General features: G+C 41.3%; 2 protein-coding genes across 12 annotated transcripts in view; both read right to left on the reverse strand.

The window, feature by feature from the left end:
* The window catches only part of MCM9 (minichromosome maintenance 9 homologous recombination repair factor), a 51,630-nt gene extending 49,138 nt beyond the window's left edge, over positions 1 to 2,492 (reverse strand). For 2 of the 3 annotated variants that reach the window (XM_037391954.1, XM_037391956.1), the window contains exon 1: positions 1,119 to 1,657. In XM_037391954.1, the coding sequence (XP_037247851.1) occupies positions 1,119 to 1,428 (310 nt within the window). In that variant the 5' untranslated portion in view covers positions 1,429 to 1,657. Of the gene's footprint in view, positions 1 to 1,118; positions 1,658 to 2,435 lie in introns of those variants that run through there. The other variant, XM_037391955.1, reaches the window with a different exon arrangement.
* A 5,825-nt stretch (positions 2,493 to 8,317) lies between these two features.
* The window catches only part of FAM184A (family with sequence similarity 184 member A), a 77,979-nt gene continuing 69,920 nt past the window's right edge, over positions 8,318 to 16,376 (reverse strand). For 2 of the 9 annotated variants that reach the window (XM_037392179.1, XM_037392181.1), the window contains 3 exons: positions 16,256 to 16,360; positions 12,475 to 12,677; positions 8,320 to 10,755 (listed from right to left, as the gene is read on the reverse strand). In XM_037392179.1, coding sequence (XP_037248076.1) covers positions 10,674 to 10,755; positions 12,475 to 12,677; positions 16,256 to 16,360 — 390 coding nt within the window. In that variant the 3' untranslated portion in view covers positions 8,320 to 10,673. Of the gene's footprint in view, positions 10,756 to 12,474; positions 12,678 to 16,255; positions 16,361 to 16,376 lie in introns of those variants that run through there. The other 7 variants (XM_037392182.1, XM_037392180.1, XM_037392184.1 and 4 more) reach the window with 6 other exon arrangements.

Raw genomic sequence — 16,376 nt, forward strand, 5'->3', positions numbered from 1 at the left:
GGCCATCCTTTTACATCACATACTCAGCAGTTGTGTACAAGCTCCTTAACACCTGAATAGACAGCAAGCCTTTTTCTTTTTTTTTTTTTTTTTTTTCCCTACAAACCTTGAGAGAATAGCATTATGAGAGCCACAGGCTAATTATATTTCTGAGGTACGTCTTTTAATGACAATATTCTTAATGAAACTTACTTACTGGGACAAAACACAGGCCTATTCAAGAACTATGATTCTTCCAAGTTCAAGCTGCCAAAAGCCTGAATGATCATATAGCACTCCAGCATGGGGCAGGGGAGAAAAACAGAGGTCACCAGTTCCTGGATTTGCAGACTATTGCTCCAAATAGTTACAATCAGAAATGATCAGAAGGGACCGTGTCACCACTGATCCAGTTCCCTACAACAGGCAAAACAGGCTTTTTAACCCCTAAACTTGCACTCCACACCTACCACACCTCCAAGCTACTAAAAACTTCCTAATAATAAGGAACAATGGCCTAACAACTTGCAGTGAAAAAAGGACAAACCTCTCTATTAACTATCATGCCTTCCAACAGTTCATTCCATTTTTTAAAAAAATACTTTTATAAAAATTAGTTAAGCATAACATTTGACAATTTCAGATGAAGTTGTTACAAGATAAAATTTAGATTTTGCCTCTTCTAGGACATGGCTGGAACAAGACCATGAGTTAACTGACACAGCAAGAAGAAAGTCAACCTGCAAGGAAATCTAGAAACTATGTATCTTACTCTAAAACTTTTTTTTTTTCTTTAGACCCTCTGGCTAGAAGAGAAATAACACGAGAGCTGCTGCTGATTTGAGGAGTCTTTTTGCTTGGGTGTAAGTCCTGATCCAGCAACTAATGCCAACTATTGCACAATCACTGTCAGGGATGGCCACAGCTTTTTTTTCCAGGTTGGTCTACACAATTCCGTTTTCTGTTCTGTTTAATAAACACTAGCCATCTGCTACCAGTTCAAACACTAAAAATGCAAGAATTGAACCTGCTCCTTCCCATGATGCCCCAGTAGTTTGTTGCAGAGGGAAGAAATGCGGCAGTGCTGACTGGGAGATGTCTGCAGGGCGCCTGGCTGCCACCCCCACCCCGCCACTCACCTGAGACCCTGGCGTGGAGGTTCTGCTTCATGCTGAGCTGCGGGAGGGCCGTGGCAGCCTGCAGCGCTGCCAGGGCAGCCCGGCGCAGTGCGCTGTCGAAAATGGGGAGGACCTCACTGGGGAAGGCATTGAAATACTCCCCGATCTCCATGTTGGTCTCAAAGAGTGTCAAGGCGTCGACGACAACGGCATAGTGTGCCTCGCTGTCGGCCTCCCTCAGGATGCCCAGGATGTCATCCCTGTGGTGCTCCAGCACATAGGACTCAAACACCTGTCCGATGAGGTTCACCTGATCCGTGCTCAGCACCATGTTGTGTCTATGTGCAGGCAGGTGAGGTAAAGGGGTTGGTTACAGCATGAGGTTTTCCGGTACTGCACACGCCTGTCAGAAAACTTATTTTTCACTCAGGAAAGCCCATGGCAGAGCCAGGCAACGCGTAGGGCGGGGCTGGCGAGGGCGCGGCAAATGGACTTGGGCCACGGCACCAGGTTACAAGACGCCCCGGCCTGCCGGCCGCCCGGCGGGATGGCGGCCCCGCGCTCCCGCCGCCTGTCGCGGACGTCTCCCGCCAACCAACCGCCCGGCCCCGCCAGCCAATCAGCCCCGCCCCGTCTCCTGTCAGCCAGTCAGCCAGTCCCGCCCCGCCTCCCGCCAGCCAATCAGCCCCGCCCCGTCTCCCGTCAGCCAGTCAGCCAGCCCCGCCCCACCCCGCCTCGCCTCCCGCCAGCCAGTCAGCCAGCCCCGCCCCGCCTCCCGCCAGCCAATCAGCCCCGCCCCGCCTCCCGCCAGCCAATCAGCCCCGCCCCGCCTCCCATCAGTCACTCAGTCACTGAGCCGTGTCCCGGTGCCGCGCTGCTCACGCCGCCCGGGCAGGCAGGGTGGCAGGGAGCGGGCGGGGCTTCTCTCCATCCTCCGTAAAGGCCAGAAAGTGGAAGTTTTGGCGGGGGATGAGGGGAGGCAGCAGCAGTTGGTCCCGCCTCACGCCACCCTAGGCGGCGGCAAGCGCGGAGCTCTCCGCAGCGCGGAGACGGGCCTCCCGCCGCCGCTGGCACGGCAAGTTTTGAACGCGGGCGGGCGCGGCGCTGCGCGGCGAGACGGGGGTGGCCCGGGCCGGCAACGCGGTGCCTCGGCCGCCAGCCAGCGGGGAGCTGCCCCAGGCGAGTCCTGTACCGCTTCGCTTCCGGGCAGCTGGGGCTGCGGGTGCGCTTCCAGCGCCCGCTCCGCAGGCCCCGCCGGAGCGTGTGTGCGGGGCCACCCCCGTACCCGCCGGGCGGAGGCGGGCAGCGTTCCGCGGCCGCCTCGCTCTCCCTCGGTACCTGCAGCCGGGCCGCCGCCGCAGCTCCCTCACCCGGCAGGAGAAGCCATCCCGTCCCCGCCCCCTCCGCGCCGCCCCGGGCCCGGCGGCTCCCGAGCGGGGCGGGGAGCGGCCGGGGAGCCGTCAGCCCGCGGGCTCGGGCCCGGGCGGGGGTTGAGGGTGGCGCTGCCGTCGGGCGCCTCAGCGGCGGTGTGGGGCCGCAGGGCCGCCGCGGCTGCCGGAGGGCCGCTCCTCCCAGGCGCAGCTGGGGGCGGCGGGCCCGGCTCCCTGCGGGGAGAGGGGGGCGCGCCCTGGGTGCCCGGCTGCGCTGCCTCGGGAACAGAAGATACACCGACGAGTTCTTGGTTCAAGGGTGCTGCACGCTGTTTGCCTAAATGTTACTGTGTCCCCGTGTACAACACGGGAGGATTGCAAGTGGAGGGCGGGGGTTTTCATACAGCCAGAAAATAGGGCTTGCGGGAGGCTCTAAAGCAGGGCTCCTCAAACTACGGCCCGCGGGCTGGATACGGCCCCCCAGGGTCCTCAATCCGGCCCCCGGTATTTACAGACCCCCCCGCCCCCGCCCCCCCCCCCCCCCCCCCGGGGTTGGGGGGGAAACCAAGCAGCCGCAGATGGCTGCCTGCCACTGCATCCGCGCGCCGGCCCCCTGGTTAAAAAGCTTGAGGACCCCAACCTAAAGCTTTCACTTTTCCCCAGATTTATAGTGTGTTGAATAGTTTTGTTTCTGTAGTTCTTTTCTCTGAGCGTGTATTGCAGCCCAGTGACATGCTTTAACTATTTGAAATATTTTCTCGTTTAAACAGTTAATTCTGTTTCAAAATTGATTTCCAGCATAAGGAGTGAAACTAGATCCCAGTTTCTCCAGCAGTACACCTGTGTCTTTCCTCTTTACAGTGTGTTTGTGCTCTTCCAACAAGCGCTGTGCCTGTGTGTGGAATTCTGCCCCATTGAGTTCAGTGTAAGCAGACTGTCTTCTAAATTACTACATCTATTTTCTCAGTATCACTGATAATGTATTTTAATATCTTTTTCATCTATCTCTTCAAGTCCTGTGATATCCCAGAGAATAACTTAATGTCCACTTAAGTGTTGAAGGATCTTAAGACTTATCTACTGAGCTTGTCGTTCTGAGGACCCCCCACTGCTGGCTTGTATTAATGATGAATTATTGATATGCAATCAGATAAAAAAATCACTGCCTATGTAAGATCTTAACCAAAAAGTATACCATACTATCACCAAGGTATCAGAACTGTGCCAATAGTTGTATTATACAAAGATATCGGAAGAAATGTACAAAATTTTGGAGTTGTTGGAGGGGAAAATCAATGCTTTTTAAGCAGAAAAATATCCTTTAGATCCCTTATTTTCAAGTTATGATGTATGGTTTCAGTATGTAAAGAAACTGCCTTACCTGTCTTAATTAAACTAAGTTAATTAAACTTGAATGCCTAATGTATTTTTCCCAATAATTTTTAAATATGTGATCTTAATGAATAAGAAAGCTACAGCAGTTACTTCACAGCAGTTCACTATATTAACTCTCTTTTCATCCATGAGTTGATCGCAGGAACGTTCGGCCAGCAGAGAAGGGAAGAGTCTTGAACTGTTTGGGCAAAAATCTTGGGTGGAATGGAACTGCTGGTGCTTTAAATCGCAAATCACATTTCTCTGAATTGCTACTCCACAAGCTATTAGAAGAGGATTCCAGCATATGACTCTTGTCTGGTAAATCAGTGGGTAGAACTTCAGTTCTCTGTCCTGCATTGTTTGCAAATACAAGCTTTTTGTAGTATTTGTAGATGTTGCTTAAATTATCACCTGAAGGAAACGGTGTTTTCAATAGTCTAAGACTGCTTCAGGCAGTTATAAAGAGGAAATTTTTTAACCCCTTTATGTTTCTAGAAGCAAAAACCATTTTGCTTTATAAAGTGGTCTTATTCTAGCAAATTGAATGCATGTGGCTGTAAAAGCACTGCTGAGATCTGCACCTAATATATGAAGGTGAAAATTCAAAACTGTTCCTGGTAAAGGTTATCCTGGGTGGAGGGTCGGGCCAGCCCTGTCTCTGTGATATGCTTTCAGTGTCAGCTTCAGTCAGTTTATGGTGCTGTCTTGCAAGGTACAAAACCCGCCTGCTTTTTTCTAACAACGAGACAGCTATTTCTACACATTTGTTAGATCAGCACAGTAACTTGGCTTCTAGTATGGCAGAGCTGTAATCTTTGATTTCCTGGAGATGTCTCTGTGCTTCCTCAGACTGTGCATTTTGTAGCCTAAACTAGAGCAACAGGATGAAAAAGAATGCAGTAGCCTGCAACTGGAGCAGCTAATTACAACTACAGAGCAAGTAACTGATATTGGTGCGTAAAGGATGGAATTAAGGTAGTGGTTCCTACAAGAGTAAAACTAATGTATCATTTTATTATTATCTAATAATAACTAGTAACACTTATGTGCATAGCTGAGTAGTAAAGAAATGTTTGCTCAAAAAGAAGTCATCAAAAATATTATGCCCATTTGAAAATAAATGAGGGGCCCCTTTTGAAATTGTTGGGCAAAGCAGGACAAGAAAACGTAATCGTCTGGAACAAGTGGATGGGCACAGTGTTGGCAGTTACCGGCCTGAAAAGCTCTCTTGTCCTGGGCTCAATGCTTTCCTGGTTTTCTCTGCTTTCCACTTTGACTGGGCTCTCTTACATAAGCTGATATTACTCTGATTTCAGGTCACTTCTGATAGTGTTGTGTGGTTGTGAAGAAAAAGATGAAGGCTAATAACTCCTCTGTTTTTCAATTTTACAGAGCATTGCATGTGCCCTCAGTCAGGGAATGTCCCAGGGAAGTGTAAGCTCTGCTCGCCATTGCTGTGGTCCGGGTGGCTGGTAACATCCCGCTCAGCGTGCAGCTGGGACGCTGCTGGCAAGGCTGTGCACGTGCTGAGAAGGGCTCGTGTATCCCACAGGTTAGGTAAAGGTGTAGGCCAAGTGGTGTGAATATGGTTGGGTGTTCACCTGACCCTAAAACTTGGGCTTCAGTCTCTACCCTAAGGCATGTCAGTTGCCATCCATCACCTGGGCTGCCTGTGGTGTTTACAGCCTGAGGTGTGCTGGCTCTCCTTTGTGCCCAGCCATCACGCTGATGGTCTGTAACTGAAGTTAAACAGCTATAGTTCCAGGTAAAGACTCAGCTGCTCTCGAAACTCTTCTATCCATCTGTCAGGTTAAACATGGAAGACCTGTTAATTTCCAAGAGTACTCACTGTCATAATGAAGCCAGATTTTGGTAGTCATTATTGAATTACGCTTTTATTATCTCAAGCTTGGCTCTTCCTGTTCCCTAGCAACACTGCTATCAGTGCTGCTGGCAGCAGCTTCTTTGTTGTGTTCAGCCAGCTGTTTATTGTGAACAGGCCTCTATACCATGCTTAACTGAAAATAACTGAGTTGCCTCAGTAACAGGCAATTTTATAAACTCATCCTTAGGGCTATGCAGGACTCCAGAGTGGATCAGTAGTTCGCCTACGAGGTGAACGAGGTCTGTCCCACCACCTAGGAACTTGCAGTGCAATTTGTACGGTCAACAAAGCTTGAGTCATCTAATTGTGTATGTGCTTCAGAATGATAAATATTAATGCAGTTCTGCAGTAAAAGAGCCCAACGTTAAGTCCCATAACAAGTTCTATTATGAACTTGAGTTCAGTGGTCAGGCATGACGAAGAGGAAAAGTTCTCATTCAGCTTGACTGCCTGGTTTTGTTACATGATCCCAGTACTATCCACAGGTACTTCCAATTACTGTAGCATATCTAAAGAAATGGATGCTTATTTATGTGACCAAAATACTCTGCAAAGTAAGTTAGCTTTATAACTGCAAGCTGATTTCTGTAATTCATTGCACATGGAAATGAGTCATATTTCCATTGAAAGATTTTGCCAGGGAATGTATACATAAGTAAAACTGATACGATGCCCAACATGCAAAAGTAGCTAAACAACAATATGACAAATTAGGGATTCGCCTTCATTACAGTAGAAGAAGGTTTAGTATTTGCCTATGACGAACAGTAACGGTACTGTATTGGACTGCATTGAACATGCCAGGAAAAAAGCACCACAGCACCTGTAAGGAAAGGAAGTTGTATCTTTCAAAGCTGATACATTTTTTGCAAACATTGCTGTAACAAAAAATAAATCCAAGTCAAGCTAGGGTTCCTCACACACAAATTTAGGCATCTGAGGCACTTAAACTTGTTGTTGCTCTACAGTTTTCATGCAATCGAGAGAGAAGTGGGCTGCTTCACCCTTGAAGGGGAGGTTGAAGATCGCTCTTTTCTTAAGTGATGTGACTCATTTCCCTTCTAAGGGACGTAAATAACAGCAAAGGAGGAAAACTAGGGGTTTAATTTTGTCAATTCAGAATTAGTGAAATTTACCTGTGGATAGCACTGGGACCATGTAACAAAATTCACATATAGCTTAAAATAAACCTTAAACAAGCAAGGGATTTCTCTGGCATCATGGTCAGGTCTGACTTCTAATATTATGAGTGAAGTTTCCTGATACTCATTACCAATTCCTTATGTCCTATAGTTTTTAAATAGAGTTCCAGAGTAAGACTAAAACTGGAAAAAAAGTGAATGGCCATTAGTCAAAAGGTAATATTGGGATTTTCTAGCTATGACTACTGGAATAGTGTATGTGTTAACAATTTACAGAAAAGAAAGGACCCCAGTTTTTTCCAGCTGCCACACCAGAAAGGCAAGTACTGCAACATCAGCTGTTGCTCAGAATCCCTCCAAGTTCAGTTACAGGAATGGAAGCATTTCCAACTCCCCAAGAGACTGCTGCTTTCAGTTTTGGAATGCAGCTCATCAAAGGAGGTCGTTTGTGGAGAGTTTTCTAATGTCAAGAAAGTTTAGGTCCAGAGACTACCTACATCAAGAGTGAAAAAATTATATTCTGCTTTAAGAATGAAAGCAAAGATTTTTGCAGCAATACATAAAACATTTAGGAAGAAAAGATGATAGTATAGCCTAAAACCAACAAAAACCCACACCCAAAATATTCTACATTCTTCAGTTTTAGCATACATATTCTTCGTCTTTAAAGTGATCAAAGATTACAAATCTAAGACATTTAATTCAAATGTGTACATGTTAAAGGGAGAACTACTCAAACCAGTTAGAAAATAAAGTTTTTTTCTTCAAAAATAACAGATCATTGGAAAAACAGAATTGAAAATTTATTTAGACTAAATTAGTATGTTAAAAATTCTATAATATTGACCCGTATAATTTATTGTCAGTACATCTCATAGGACGAATATTTTCCTTGGAGTCTCAGGTAAATAGAGTACACAGATGCTGAAGTAACTAAATAAAAATGCAGATGAGAGATGTCAATCTGATAAAGCTTTTTCTACATTGGCACCGATTGCAGCTTGGTTTTTACACATTTGGGGGTGGTTTCCCCCCAAAGTATACCTGCTGGGTACAACTCCTACTGCGGAGAAAGCGCCATGCAGTTCTGGGGACGCAGTTGTTCCTTGTGCTGTGAGATGGTATCAGATGGGTCAGCTAGAGCATGTTTCTGCTCACCTGGAAAATTCACTGGCATTCGAACTCTTCTCACAGAAGTAAATGGAGCAATCTAGACTGAAGGGCCGAATCTGGCCTTAAGACTGGTTATTATGATGACATACTGATGAGATGCAGGATTCTTCTGCATTTTGTCCCTGTTATCCAGTATAGCCTGTTACCTCCTCCTTCCATAGGAAAACATAGTAAGGATTGAAACATTACATTCTTTATTGTTTGCTCTTCGACCTTTTATTGTTCTTTCTGAATAAAACTAAAGGGTTGGGGGAATTAGTTACACTAAGTGCTGATAATGAGATCTAATGTGTCAAGAGTGCAGAGAGCCGTAAGATTTTTGTAGTTGTAAATTTGTAAATAATACTATGCAACTTCACGCTAATTCTGTACCTTCTCACTCAGAGTTGTCTGTTGAGCTAGGAAAGACTGCACATGTGTGAGCAGAGACGTTGCAGAACTCTTTGCACAACTGGACTCTAGCTTTTTCCAGAATAGCAGATACTGCAAAGATCAGGAACACAATGGCATTGTGATAATGCTAGTTTGTCTATTAATCCCAAATGCCAGATACTAACTTTTTTAAGGAATATGTCTTACAGAGTACTCAGTGCCATTTGGTAGAAAATAGTTTTTTTCCTAGTTTGTTCTGGTTGGTTTTGGGCTTTTTTTTGTATGGCTGTTTTTTGTTTTTAAGAGACTGATTTAGTAGTGGAATAGCTGTTCACTGTGGCAGACCTGGTAACCGAGTGCTTCTTAACTTCCTTCTCCCTTCTAAAAGACAAATGTCTACTAGCAAAAAACCAATGGACACACCTTTTACTGAAAAGGCAAAGTAAATGCAGATATTATGCTCTTTGGATTACTGTTTAGTTATTCCATATGTAAAAATGTACAACGGAAGCAGAGGATGGGAGAAAAAGGCTGAGCCCTTGCAAAGCATGCAAGAAAAAATACGCAACACTCACTTTAGAACATGATAACAAAATGAGCTAGTGTATTTTATTTTGGGTAACAGCCAAGAAATCTGACATTTTGCCCAATATGGCTTTCTTCTAAAATTAAAAAGTTGCATATACCTACAGTTGAGTCCACCAGCTACAGAAAATCTGCTGTGTACATCTTTAATCCATGGCAGCATCACAAGAATACAGCTTTCAGTGGAGTTTTCAAGCTGAATTATAAGATAGAAGTTTTAAAATGTTCATTTAGAAGATTTTGTATTGTTCATATGAAAACATACAAATTTTTCATTTATACATATGCTACATATAAAACTTGTAATTAGCAAGTATATTCATCTGGGTATTTACCTTTGTGCATATAGCGAAAAAAGGATGTAGTTAGGGCTTCAGATGAAATATTAAAGTTCAGGACCTTTGTATATGCTAACTAAAACCTTATTCAAATAACTCTTTAACATTTTTTTCCTGCTTTTAAAAGATAAGAGATTCAGCTTAAAAATACATTCATAAAACAAAGAGACAATTTTCTCCCTGAGACTACCGGTGTGAGTTACTTTGTGGTAATCTTTGAATGAAAAAATATAAAAAGGACAACAAGCTCTAGTTTTCTATATGCTGCAGCAAACTTCTCGAGCAACACTGGCATCAGAAAAGGTGTAGATGGAGAATTATGCTCACTGGCTGAAAAAACATTCTCAGGTATCGCTTTCAGAAGAAGAAAAAAATGTTAATGTAGACAAGGGAAGGTAATTAAGTTTTAATGAATGATCTGTATCTGTAGTATGTATAAATGGGAAAAAGTTGGGTGGTTGATGGTGTTTTTTTTCATTTCAGACATGAATTTTATCCAAAGCAGGACTATATGCTCAAAATGTAGATTATTGATTTATGTAGAGGTACTTGGTATAGTGTTCTAAATGTTTTGAACATTTGTTTTTGTTAATATTCATAAAAGAAATACATAACTTGTGGGAACAGTTTCTGCTTAAATCCCTTGATAAAATATTTGATTATAACTAGATGGCAAAGTCTCATGAGGAACAAGTAAGGAGTCAACCCCCCTCCCCAGTGAACAGCTCCTCATTTGTGGCTTTTTTCATCCTCTTGTCAAAAATCACTCTGCTCTGAAGGCTGGCAGCTACACCGGTTTTGATTGACTTCACCTTCTTCCTTTTAATTGTTAGAAAGAAAAGTTTTTAAACTACAAAGTAACATAAATAGAACTGGGATGCATTAAACATATCCTGGCCAAATTGGAGAGAAAGTGAAATATATATACTTTTTCTTTCTACAGTTTAAATTTTATTTATAGTAACCATGCAATTACGTTATTTTTGGAGGAGAAGCCTTATCTGAAATCAAAGAAAACACATTTATAGGAAAAAGGGGGAAAGCATTATGTTTGTTCTACCAAAATTTATTATGTAGTAATTACAAAGTTTAAAGATTCTTCCATTTTAAATAAAAATAATAATTATAATTACACACATTATATTAGTACCATGTCAAGTGATTCCAACAAATATAACATGAAATACAGTGCAGTTTCAAATCAGAGAGACAAATACTTTCTCATTCACAGTGTTTGACAAATTACAGGAAAGCTTGTTCACATGAGGGTTTACTTAAGGTCATGCTCCTATAAACAGTCCACATCACGCTGTGCCACAAAGACAAATCATCTCTCAGAACGTGAAGTATCGGGCAAACCATTCCTGGCGTTGTGGATCTGGTGAAGCCACTGGTGAAGCATCAGTCTGAGGAGGGCTAAATTCACAGAAAGAAAAAAAACACAACACAATTATCCCACAACTACACAAGAATGTGAGGAGGAAAAAAATTGCAGGGAATATTCAGTAAAGAACACACTGTTTTCTATGGACCAATTATTAGTGTAACTCAGGACATGATTTAATAGATTCCCTATAGAATCTGTGATCATCCACTCCATTGGAGAGCATCAGCAGCATGGACAAGTCAGTTCAGAAGCCACATTACAGGGTGGGCAAATAATATTTTGGAAAAGTTACTATAAAATTTCATAAACAGCTGTAGGTTTTCAGGAAGAATAAAAAGTTTTCTTGGAAAAGCGTGACTGTAGAAGGTCCTCTTTTAGCATCCTTTTCCTGTGGTAAAGTTAATTTTCAAAAATATGATGCCAGCATCATATTTGTAGACATGTGCTCACAAAGACTGGTTGGCAACTGAACAAAAATACACACTATTTTAATGACACCGATCACAAATATCACTTGCATTGTTGTTCATGCACACATTTTAAATATGCTAATATACTAGAAATAAAGAAACTGCTGCACTGCAAATAAGATTTGGTTCCCCCTTGAACACATAACATTCTCACAAAATGAGCAAGAGAGAATAATTTAAACTTATTTACACAATGAAGTCCCTTTATCAATTAAATTCAGTAATAAAATAATCCCTACTGTATTACCGCATAATACAGAGCACAAAACAATTTGGAATGGAAACTCCAGCATCACAGTTCATGAGTTCATGCACATGCGTGTTATAGGTATCTGAGCACACTCATGCACATCACATGCACAGGAAAAAAAAAAGCAAGATTACTTTTTTTAAAAAAGATTATTTTCTTGAAATAGATTGTTTTCCCTTATCTATTTTAGATTCTGTTATTTGTTTCCTTTTATAATTAGTAGTTGCTAGATACACGGTCTTTTGCATTAAGCTGAAAGAACGTAAACAACCAACTGTGGAACTGGTAATTATACATTGCTTTAAGTTGCCAACTTAGAAGTAAGAGATCAACACCTACTAAATACAGAGTACAGCAGCACTTCAGTGCATTTAATACGTAGGTGTAGAAAGCAAAAGATTAAAATCCTGCCTCTAAAATGCAATGGCATTGAAGTTATTCAATTCACTATATTATTTTGTGAAGTACTTGAGACTTCAGTGCTGGTTTTGATTACTGGAAGCTCAGCATTAAGGATCCAAGCATGCACATTTCCTGTTGCTGTAGTAAGGTTACTCCTATGAAACGATCTGATACAGGTGAGGAAAGGGGAAACACAAAACGTTCACGTAGCACAGAGAATAGTTTTCTTACATAAAAACCATTATCACATAATACTGAATAAAAGAAATTCTGTGCTAGTATCAATTCCTAAATGACAATCAGTAAATAACACAAACATTTTAAACAATTGTTCATATATGTAAACAATTGGAAGCACATGAATTCTGTTAAAGTATCTAAAGAGGTTTTGAAAGTTCAAGACACGAAGAAGTGAGAGAATACTTCACATTTCAACAAGGTCTACAATAAAAAGGAATACTATAAAGAGGTTACAAATATAATGTAAAAATTAAGAATGGCACAAGAGTACTTGTACCTGTGAAAGGTTCATAAAGCAAGTGGGATTCAGCTCAGTAGGAATGCAAAATTTTCCTGAGTTAAGAGAAAAAAAAAAAAAAAAAAAAGATTGGTGAGGCAGTGCTCACCTCAAAAACGTCTTGGGCTCTTTGGGTGGCACTGGCTGTGGTAGTGGTTTGCTGCTGTTGAACTCAATATCGTGGATGGGTGAGTTAGGAATGGGGTCCAGGCGGTTGGGATGTCCATTGCCCACCACTCCGCTAGATTCCAGAGCACTTAGATTGGGGACACTCACAAACCTGTTTGTGGATTTATCGTTCTTCTTCTTTTGCTGCATTAAAAATAACAAATGTAAGGAAGGCTTCTTGCACCAGGACAGATGAGGACATTTGCAAATTTAAAAGTTTTATTGATGGCTGGTTTGGGTGGGTTTTTTTGAAGGAGAGCAACTGGGACATTTTTTACTATTGTAGTTTTATTATTTGCTTTGACCAGACCTGAACACCACAAATTTTCACAGAAAAATCAAATTTCTGATCAAGATGATTATGTTAATAAGACTTAGTTCAATAATCAATGAGTATATTATGAGAACTCCCAATACAGCATTTTGCTCTGTTTAAGACATTGGAGGTAGGAAATTTTCCACAAAACTGTCATTTAGTCTGTTAAACCTTTCATGTTTGCTTAAATCTTTTTTTGATATCACTGAATGTCAAATGTAATTACAGCAAATTTCAATGATGAAAAAGTATCTCTCCAGTAGGTTTCACCCCCTCACCGAGGCACATTTTGGTAACTGGAACATGCAACCCAGAAAAGCAGCTACATTTCTTTTAAAGCAATTACAGCCTCATAGTTAGTAAGCATTATAGCAGTACTGCTAAGGATGAAAAGATTATTGTGTAGGAGTTCAGTTTCTTTCATAAGGAAAGGCCAAGCTTTAAATGCTAATACAGCTACTGTTTCTAGACACCAGAGGGCACAACGGAACATTTTTCTTAGATAATCTCTATACTCCTACTGATAGTATTTCAAGGCACTCAAAAGTACTGAATAATTTTATTTTTATATCAGTATTATGCTCTCCATAACACATAACACAAAGAAATCTGTACTTATTCTCTCTGCTTTCCTAGATACTTTAATGTAGAAGGATGCTTCAAATAATTTTACAGCTTTTAAAAAGTAGTTGTGAGCCAGGATGCCAATGTGTATTTTCTGATTTCTATCAAATATTCCATGTTCAAAATAAAACATTAATATCTTAAAAGCCTTATTTCAAAAAACAGGATTTTAAAATTTCTGGATTAATTTATTCCCGTGAATTATGTATTATTTGAATATATAATAAATACTTTGATTCAATTACACACATGCAACCCTAACAAAGCAGCTAGGAGAAAAACCCTTTAAGGTCTTGGGAACTACACAAATTTGAACTAAATAAGGTGAAAGACAAGTGGATTCTCATGTTGTTTCTATATATTTTCCCGCAGAATTCCACTTGAAACACAAGAGCTGCTCTATTCAAGGGTGGGCATGAGTTAAAACCGAGACAGACAAGAGTCCTGTTGTTTATTTGGACTCTTCTGTTTAGCTCCCTGCTAGCTTTGATTCCAGTGCCTGACCTCTCTAGGGTAGGGCGATGCAAATGCTACTAGTTGTAGCCCCACTGGTGGATGTGTTTGTCAAAATACAATCAAAACCCCTCAAAAATTTAACAGAAAACTATAATAGGAAAAAGTATCTTTTAAGCATCACAATGAAAGATCATTAGCAAAGGATTAAACTAAGGTTGTCCCATACACTTTACTACTTCTGTAGTAGCTGAAGAAGTAAGAAATAACATTAGGGTAGGAAAAATAGTTTGGTCAAAGTAATCAGCTGTATGTAAAATACCACTGCAAGGTAATAAACACTGTAATTAAAATGGTGTGTTAAACACCCTGTAGTTAAATCATAGTTTCATAGGTGGCTCATTTCTGGAAAATGTATATTATCCACATAAGTGCTTAGAAGAATACTACAATTTATATCTTCTTGTCTATAAAACAATCTATACTTCTGAAGCAGTCAAATCTGGAGAGACAAAATTTTGTGTATCGTTTCCATGAAATTCATGCAAAGTATTAAGAAACTTCAGATGTAACAATGTAATACTAAACAGATCCATTGCATAAATTACGAGAAGCTGTAATACATACTGCAATGGCTGTAATTTTGCATTAATATGCAAAGCCTCTAGTAACTCATAAATTCTGTCTTTTTATTACAAAAAAAAAAAAAAAAAAAAGGAGAATGAGATTTTCAGTTTCTTTACAATTCATTCTCCAATAACACTGTACGTGCTTTGACAAAATAAAGTAACATAGCCCACAACTCATGACATGAGAGATCAAAATGTTCTGGCATACAAGACAGTTTAAAAAGTCTAAACAGTTTTAAGTGATAGATGCATATTATAAAAATATATGAATTATCACTATGGAAATCTGATGTTGAAGGACTTTTCCCAAACATTTCAGATTTCACACGAAACACAAGCTATATACACTCGATGGTTACATTTCACATCTTTATAAACAAGTTGTTCAGACAAGCTTCCAAAATTTTCAAACAACTTTTGTCACATAAAACCCAAGCATTCAAATTGTGTCTGGCAGTCCCAGTATTGTCTCTACTGGGCCTGAACTAAGTTCTTTTATGCAGTTATGCATAACATTTAGGCATCTTTTATATGATAAGCTTGTGAGAGCTGCCTGGGCTCCTGAAAAACAGCAGAATGTTGACAATTTGTAGCAGAGTTTGTGCAGAAGTGGGAAATATGCTAATCTGATGTGGAACTACAGTAAGGTTTAGCTAAAAACACAGCCTGATCTCAAATAATGGAGCCAGACCTCCTCGTAAACAACGGAGCCTGAACCTTGATCACTGAAGCTCTCGGGCATCTGAGCTGCTCAGGTTGTGCCCCTTGGGTTACCCTTTGCTTCAGAACCTTCCTGAGTTCTGCCTCTACAGCTGGGACAAATCTCTTCCCTTTCCATGCAGATGAAATAACCTATGGCTTATCACAAGGAGGAAGCAAATGCCAGAGGACTCAGTCTTACACCTGAAGTGGTGAAAAGAAATGGAATTCAGGTACCCTACTGCAGTCTACTCATGTTCCTCGTGAAGAATGCTGCTTCCTTCTGAAGTGACAGGGAGGCTACTACGCCTGCTTGTACAGTAGCTGCTGTACACTGGCTGCTATTCAGCCAGATGGAGAGATCTGGAAAAGGCTGCTGCTGAAGTATTTTCACTCGTATAGGTGGTGACAATGACTTAGAAGGCCAGAGACTGACTTCTGCCTCCTGCTCCCCCAGTCTGTACCTGGTTTGTCACTCCACTTCTCCAGTATTACTGTCTGCCTCCATTCAGACTCATTCCATACCTTTCTCATACTCCTCCTCTTCCCCTTTTTACCCTTATTCCCTTCCTTGAGTGTCCCCTCTTCCTCTATCTTTCTAATGCTCTTCCATCCTGGGCACCACCTGAAAAACGAAATTACCTTTGCACTTTCCAAAATAACCAAGAAAAATTATGAAACTAAAACTGGTTACAGGTGTCACTGTTCCCTATCATGTGCTACAGTCCTGCCCTCTGTGGGAAGGAACTGTGTTTTATGTCATACATGTCTAGCAAACTACAGCAACAGTATCATACGGTGGATCTCTCAACAACACAAAGGAAACAAATGTACACAAAAATAAGCAGGGACAAATGGAAAACTATGTTTCTTGTTTCAAATGTGTCTTTTAAGAGTGATATATGTGTACATACAGACGCACACACACACACATTTCTTCTTTTTACTATATCCTAAGTTTAGATTTCCTTCACTTTAGCAATGAAGTCCATGGAACATACCTTCACCAATGGATTAATAACACCAACATTAGGGCTTGCATTAAACATTTTGTTGTAGTTAGTCTCCCTGTTAACTAGCTCCAGCTGATAGAACTTTTTGTCCTCCTAAAAAGAAGAACAA

The sequence above is a fragment of the Falco rusticolus genome, chromosome 6 (genome assembly GCF_015220075.1).
Source record: "Falco rusticolus isolate bFalRus1 chromosome 6, bFalRus1.pri, whole genome shotgun sequence".
Classification (NCBI taxonomy): Eukaryota; Metazoa; Chordata; class Aves; order Falconiformes; family Falconidae; genus Falco; species Falco rusticolus.